The sequence below is a fragment of the Pelmatolapia mariae genome, unplaced genomic scaffold (assembly GCF_036321145.2).
Source record: "Pelmatolapia mariae isolate MD_Pm_ZW unplaced genomic scaffold, Pm_UMD_F_2 NODE_ptg000570l+_length_109192_cov_1, whole genome shotgun sequence".
Lineage (NCBI taxonomy): Eukaryota > Metazoa > Chordata > Actinopteri > Cichliformes > Cichlidae > Pelmatolapia > Pelmatolapia mariae.
In genome coordinates, this window is record NW_027052254.1 from 77,440 (window position 1) to 85,131 (window position 7,692).

General features: G+C 37.8%; 1 protein-coding gene across 1 annotated transcript; it reads right to left on the reverse strand.

Moving 5' to 3' along the window:
- Nucleotides 1-963: 963 nt before the first annotated feature.
- LOC134623353 (scaffold attachment factor B1-like) lies at nucleotides 964-6,632 on the reverse strand. The gene is made up of 7 exons (XM_063468515.1): nucleotides 6,531-6,632; nucleotides 5,643-5,765; nucleotides 5,324-5,465; nucleotides 5,087-5,195; nucleotides 4,368-4,458; nucleotides 3,908-4,093; nucleotides 964-2,694 (listed from the first exon to the last, which is right to left on the reverse strand). The coding sequence occupies exons 1-7, from the start codon at nucleotides 6,565-6,567 to the stop codon at nucleotides 2,567-2,569; spliced, it is 816 nt and encodes a 271-aa protein (XP_063324585.1). The 5' UTR covers nucleotides 6,568-6,632; the 3' UTR covers nucleotides 964-2,566.
- Between the last annotated feature and the right edge of the window lie 1,060 nt (nucleotides 6,633-7,692).

A 7,692-nucleotide genomic window follows, 5' to 3' on the forward strand; every position in this document is an offset into this window, starting at 1 on the left:
CTGCGGGGATTGGTTTACCCCGCTATCCCTGCACTGTTTATAGGGACTGCAATGGAAAAAAAAAAGGATTCTTGCTTTAAATCGTATGAGACAACGCTGGAGCGAGTGAGTAATCGCTCGGTCTAAGGTGCAGTACCAGCAGATTAAAATAGCTTTAAAAAGAAAGAAACAAAAAACGCTATCTGCATCAAATCATTTACAAAATACTGAGTTTTTAAGTTAATTTTACATTTCTACTGAAAAACATGTCATATTTACGATATTTTTTTAGCCTCTTTAAAAATATATTTTTATTAATCCCCATATTTTAGCGCAGGTGTACAGACAAGTTACTGTCTTAGACAAGATAATTTCCGCATGGAATAAGTTTGTGTGTGTGTGTGTGTGTGTGTGTGTGTGTGTGTGTGTATGTGTGTGTGTGTGTGTGTGCATATGTTATTGCCTCCTGACAAGGTCTGCATTTGAGCTCCATTTTGATAAGCAAAACAAAGGAACTAATTCATTTCTGGAAAATGAGAAGAAATACAAAGAAACATGTTACCTAAAAGTGACCACCCTCATCACTATAGTAGTTATACAACAAATCTAGTCAACAGTCTGCAAATTTGTGTAACATTCCCTAGTAAACAAAACCTTGCATATAATGGGAAAGTAACTTGCTCCATGTGAGGTCACACAAAAAGATCCTTTTTTCAAGACCTAAGATGTTCCACCTCATGAGTTTAAATGTTTAGGAGATTAATGTATGATGATGATGAATCACTTTATAACAGCACTATGACATGTAGTACATTTGATTCTAAAAAATACTGTGCTTGAATAAGAGGGGATAAATGTAAACAATGTTGATTATAAACTGCCACACGAACACTCTTTACTATTTGTTTTATTTGCAGAATAGACATCATTGCCTTTTTTAGGTTAAAACAATTTGTTTATCTGCCTTATATTTTATACAACACATTGTGGGGACCCACTGTAAGGAAAAATAACATGTCAAGTTTGTTTTCTATATAATTTCACAGTAGTGCTATCATGTAAACTAAAGTAATCATAAAAAAAACAATGTGTACATCAGCAGAAAATGTTTTTTTAAAAGTGCTGCATCGTGAACATATATCTACCTTATACTGTACGGCTGACCGATCCCTACGAGGGATTAGCAACTTTAATGACTACTTACAAAAAGAGTGCTAACTTTTCATTAATTAATTCATTAATATTTTATTACAAAGTAATTTTATAAAGAACAAAAAAAAAACTTATTCTCACAATCTGAAGAATAAGGTGAAAGACTTCATGGCTTGTTTTAGTGTGAATTTTTGCATTAAAAAGTGCTTACCAGTCAAAATACAGCAATTTGTTCAGTAAAATATAGTTTTATTTCTATGTATGTTTTTTAAAATGCCTTCAGATAGAAAATATTTAATAAGGCATGTGTAAAGTAATTATCTGGGTAAATGCTACAGAGCTAAGAAACATTTAGGTCCATAACTCCAATTTCCTAAATATACAGGCTCTATTATGTATTTATTGTGTTTGCTTTTTTTTTTCATTCTAGCACTGCAAACAATTGTATATTCTCTGAAAAGAGCTTATAATGTTGTTGGTGTCATTCTAGGAAAAGGCTAGCTTTATTGACTTTATATAACAGAACATACACAATGATCCTGTCTGCCAGTTCTGGCTCAATGGATCACCACACCTAAGATGCCACACCACGCCTATTTATCCTTTCCATTACTTAATTTCAGCTACTGCAGTGCTATAAAAACCTAATTCAGACTGTCACGAGAAATAAAATTCACATAGTCTCTTAATATCTATAACAATTAACGTGGAGCAGTTTGTGCCGGCTGATTGTTATAGATGCTGTCATTACCTGTATGTCAGTTCTGCAGCTGCTTTTAGTCTCCAAACTTTGCACAGTTTTCAGTGCTTTATAGCTCATTTCTATTGAATGAAATTGTCTTTTTGTCCCATTAATTTAAAATCTCCTCTAAGTGATAAAATGTTTGTTTTTTTTACTTTGGAGAAAAAGAATCTATCTGAAATCTATGTGCAAATCTATGTGCAAAAATATTCAGAGCCTTTGCACACCTGGATTTCTGAACTTAATTCCAATAATTGTGGTGGATCTGGCTTTGTTTTCAGCAAATTAGAAGTCTCCAAAATGCATTTTAAATGCATAATTAAATTCGTATTTAAGTTCTTTATGGACCCTATTACATGATGCTACCAGCACTATGCTTTACTATGTCTGGGGAAACAGGCCAGGTGGTTTTATCAGTTTTGTCCTGTAAAAATAAATTATTGAGTGTACTTTGATAAGGAAAAGCCAATTTTACCAGTTTAAGACTATAAAACAAAAGAAAGTGCACATAAATAAGATGTCTCAACACTTTTTCAAGCAATTCCACACATTTGTCTAGGTAACAAGTATCTGGCACTCATAATCTTTTATTTCTAGTTTCACTGCATTCCTTCCTCTTTTTAGTGGATAACTTTGCCCTTCCCACTCCCAACCTCTGCAAATTTACTAAAAGAAATGCATCAAAATGCATTGTCAGCCTTTCAGCACCTTCTCTTTTAAAAGGTCCAAGATGACCTGCCTCTCTTGGCTTTCAAGCTCAAATCTCCGCTCCCTCTCTTTTCTCTCAGCTCCCAGACGTTCTCTCTCCAGAGCGATCTTACCTGAAAACGTGAAGTGAAAATGGATGTCAGCACAATGGCAGCGTGACAATCTTCATAAAATTCTTTTCAGATAAGTTTTAGAGGGTATTGTTTTCAGTTGAGTAGTATTCTTTTTATTAATATAGACAGTAGTATTTTTTTTTTGTTTTTGGCAGGGGGTCGACCACTCTACCTACTGATGTAGAGTGGTCGACCCATGATCGGAAGGTCGAGGGTTCGAATCCACTGAATGGCTACCCTGAGGTACCCCTGAGCAAGGTACCGTCCCTACACACTGCTCCCCGGTGCGCCTGCTTAGTGGCTGCCCACTGCTTCACTGAGTGAATGGGTCAAATGCAGAGGAGTAATTTCCCCACGGGGATCAATAAAGTATACATTATTATTATTATTCATGCACGCTTGCATTTTAAATAACTTAAAAACCTAAGCATGATGCTTCAGTTCTGCTGAAGTTCAGAATGAGCATCAGTCTGGGAAAAAAGGTTGACTTAAGTGGCTTTGAATCTGGCATGGCAGATAGGGTGGTCTCTGTACTTCAGGAAATCCCCTTGGATTTTGCAACACAACCATCTCTAGGGTTTACAGAGAATGGCCCAAAATACAAAATATCCAGTGAAAGCAGTTTTCGGTGGAAGAAAATACGTCCCTGATGTAATTCAAGTAACATGTCAAGTAATTCAAATAACCACTCATTACAACCAAGGTATGCAGAAGAGCATCTCTGAATGCACAACACATCAAACCTTAAAGCAGATGGGCTACAGAAGCAGAAGACCACGCTGGATGCCACTCCTTTGGCTACAGAATCTGAGACTACAGTTTTGGTCACGAAACTCACGAAACTCAACAAAATTATAAAGAAGATTGGAAAAATGTTGCCTGATCAGTTAAGTGTTGATTTCTGTGATGGTAGAACCAGAATTTGGCGTAAAAAACATGGATCCATCCTGTTTTGTATCAGTGGCTCAGGATGGTGATGTTAATAGTGTGGGGGCATGTTGTCTTGGCACATGTTGCTCCCCTTAGTAACATCTAGTATCATTTAAATGTCACAGGCTACTTGTGTATTATTAGTGACATGTCTGTGAAGGTTCTCAGTCATCCAGGTCATCGTAGTCTAAGGAGCTTGGAAAGAAAAGCGTCTGGACTTCTTTAAGTCCATCCAAGAAGCTTCTTCAGTTTTGAAGAAGCTTGACTATGGCAAAAATCGTACTTCTCTGAATCTCCAGTTCCTCTCGGCGCAACGCGAGCTCTTCTTCTCGAAGCCGCTGCTCCGCCTCTGAGCGTTTCTCCAAGAAGCTCAGAATCTCAGAGTAGGTCTGGCAGCAGCACTGGCAGGGCCGCTTGGCTGTGGGCGCTGCTGACAGCTCTGTCATTTCCTCATGCTCTTCTTCTTGTTCTGTAATTATGTGAAAATTCAGGCTACTGTTCCTAAAGCTACCACAGCAGAAATAGAAAAAGTTGATTTTTTTTAAAAAGTTTTTTAAAGGGTTTTTACCTTGAATCACAATTTTAACTGAAAAATCATGGTGATTTAATGAACGATAACCACAATACTTTGTAAACTGTCTTTCCCAGCTGTTATGATACTAAGATTTAGACATTAAACAGCATCTGTGACACCAGTGTGGATGGTTACACATCCTTTGCCCCTGTGTTTTGAATCTGTTCACCTGTAGTGGTTGTTTGCGGGATTGTGATGTTGGGTTTGTCCTGTTCTGGTAGAGTTAGTTCTTCTGCGACTCGATTTCTCCGCTCTTCATCCTAAGAAATATAAGGGAGAGATCATTTCAACAACAAAGAATACATACATTTTATTCAATGTCTTTGCTTACTTTATGATTGTGAGTATGATCCTTTGGGGAAAAAATGCTGCAACAAATGACTTGAGCTTGATTGTGCTACATGTAGTGATTTTTAGCTGCTTCCTTATTTCCTGGATGTTTGATTTGAGAGATTTTTATGCCAGATGCCCTTCCTTTGTGACTTGTAATTCTGGGTATAAGCTAAACTATGAGCAGCAAAATAGGCAGATTGTTGCAGAGAATGTTAAAATGTTTTCTTTCCTAATATTCCCATTAATCTGGTGAGCCATATTTCCAAAAGATAAATCTATAACTGTATAGAAAAAAAGTGAAATACTGTAACTTAAGTGATTTATCTACCCCTTTAAAGCAACCCTCTGAGGTCTATGTTGTAAAAAAAAAATACATTTTCTTCCACAGAAGAAAGTGCCTTTCTCAAAAATACAGGGTTGCAGTAGGGTTGGGATTACGGTTATCACTTATGATGACTTAGACCTTATTAAAAAAGGCATTTTTTACACTAGCATTGTACTATACATACACATGCTCTTCTCTCTCTCTGCTGACACAATAATAATGCTACTCACCTGGTACTTTGTGCCATCATTGCTGACTATGAGTCCCTTCTCAGCTTCCAGCTCCAAAACTTCATGGAGCAGATCCTCCTTCTGGGCATACAATCTCTCTGTTCCAAACCTGAGTAAAGGAAAAGCACACACATGTGCTCATACTAAAACTTGCTAGTAAAGCCAGTACTGTACATCGTGCATACAGTGCAAAGATTTCTTTACTCTTGGCTTTGGAATTGTGTTGACTGAACCAACCTGCGTAGGCTGGGAAAGTCTTGTTTCTTGTAGTAGTCTAGCAGCAGCATGGTTCTCTCCCTACATCTCCTGGCATCCACCTCAAAGTTTTCATCTTGGAGGGCAGCAGTGATAATCTCGCCCACGCGTGCCCAAATCCGTCCTGAAATCAATCAGTTCACACATATCTTAATGTGTACAGGAGGTTTGTAATACTGACACGTTTAACAACTTGAAGAAAATAAATTAATACAACTTTTTTTCCACCACACACATTTATCATGCAGGAAATGCAGCTGTCGGCATTCAAGCACAAGTCATTAAAAAAAAAAAGACAAACCTGGCTCTTTGGAGGCAAAGGGATTCTGTGCAATAACCTCTCGCAGAAGGATGATGTCATGACGTGCTGAAAACCGCACCTGCCGCTTTCGTGGGGTTGTGGAAGGGCAAGCGAGGGGAAAACCTTAAGATGGCAATAGAACAGAATAACTTTTCCAAAATAGTAGAAAAGAACATGCTGAAACACAGCAAGGTGTATTGGTGATCTGACATTCTTCATATACAGTGGGCTTAGTTAGGGTCCTCTTGACCTCTGACCTACTTGAAAATCAAACATAAATTTGACTCTGTGGCATTATAATTCTCTTAATTTGCACGACACCTATAAAATCTAGAGTAATCTTGAAAATCAAAGAAAAAAATGCACTTCCTGATGTAGACGTCCTGCGAAATATTAAACCGCATGTGTTTTGATTAAAATAGAATTAAAATCTATTTGTTTATTTGTTTGGATTATTTTCCTTAATTCACTTTTACCTGTTTAATTGTGCAATTGCATGTTACTGCTTGTTAATGGAAAAGACATAACAAACCACGATGGAGAATAAACTGGGCCTTTGTATTGGTGAAGAGAGGTTAAATGGCAAAGGCAGTGTGCCAGTTGCAGAACTGCGATTTGACAGATGACAGCAACTCTGTGACTACACTGTCTCACACTGTGTACAAGCTGACAGTAGCCTGCAGCTACGACAGATTAATCAGAGAAGCGAGACAACCTGTAAAGCACTGATAGCGCCACTGTGGCTACAGCAAATTTAATGCCGAACCAAATGCGTAAGAGGAGGAGGAGCATCTCTGCACTAATCGAGAGCAGCAGCAAATGCTGTTTAGGAGATGTTATTTAAGTGGCTGAAAGGCGCGTTAGACGTGGAGGTGGAATGAATCTCACCGTTGTTGATCGGCACTTCCACCACTACCCGTTCCATGTTTCTGTTTGGTGCATCCGGGAACCGCCTGACGTGCACGGTACACGTCCACTCACCAGTACCGGTTCCCTACTGACGTGTAACTCAACTTGGCAGAGAATCACAATGTGGTACCGCTCTTCTTCTTTAGTTGCACTTACTCTGTTTGACCACAAGATGAAGCCAGAGGACAGCAGGTCGAATGCTGAAGTACGCGTATAGATGACTTCTGCTACTGATTTATCAGAACGTAGTAACAGCATATGGCTCCAGAGAGTGCCAAGCACTCAAAATAGATGATATTTATCAGCCATGAGATATTGACAAGGGGTATTAATCATAGCCGGCCGAAGGTTGTATTGGCTGCCTCTATTATTAATAACAGACTAATTCTAATTCTTGCAAAAATGCTTGTGCAACTGTCTCACAATTTTTTTTTCCATTATAAAAAAAAAATTATAATAAAAATAGTTTAGGCAGCAATAATTCATGTCTGCTGAAGGCAAGGTCGTAATAACTCAAAATATGCTTGTAGTGCTATTAGTGACTGTCATTACAATGCATTGTCCATCAAACTGTTTGTACTGTATCAACAGTTACAAACTGTCAAATGAAGCTTATATAACATTTGTTACATGTAGTGAATCAAGTTTCAAGTCAATTTTATATATGGTCCAAAATCACAAATCAAATTTCAAGTTTGAGGTAAACTTGTTCCTTCCCTCTATACTGATTTGCTCCTGCGTCTCTATTTCTGCTTCTTTTATATCCTTATGTTATCCTTAACATTTTAGAGTAACTCCTAGTTTCCAAAGTCATTATTTAAATGTGACCCGAAGGAGGTATCCATTTCAATAGGAATGTTTAATGCAAATACAAAACAAAATCTTTCTATACATGTAACAATAGGACCCAAGACAATTAACAGATCTACTTTATTAAATACATGTAAAACTATCAAATTGTACGATCGTAGGTGGAAGACATGATAAGCGCTGCGGGGAATCTATTAAAAACTAACACCACGTGTCACACGTTAAAGGCACGGCAATCTACACCTCACCCCAACTGGGCAACGATATATAAAAGAAAATCCTCAATGCCCATCACCGCGGTACATACAAATTGTGCATATAGCAATTTACA

Excerpts from the sequence above, each read along its gene's own strand:
- LOC134623353 (XM_063468515.1), bottom strand. The coding sequence starts at position 6,567 with ATGGAACGGGTAGTGGTGGAAGTGCCGATCAACAACG. Across the intron at positions 5,196-5,323 it reads GACTTTCCCAGCCTACGCAG|GTTTGGAACAGAGAGATTGT; the intron begins GTTGGTTCAGTC and ends TCCTTTACTCAG. Across the intron at positions 4,094-4,367 it reads CCCGCAAACAACCACTACAG|AACAAGAAGAAGAGCATGAG; the intron begins GTGAACAGATTC and ends ACATAATTACAG.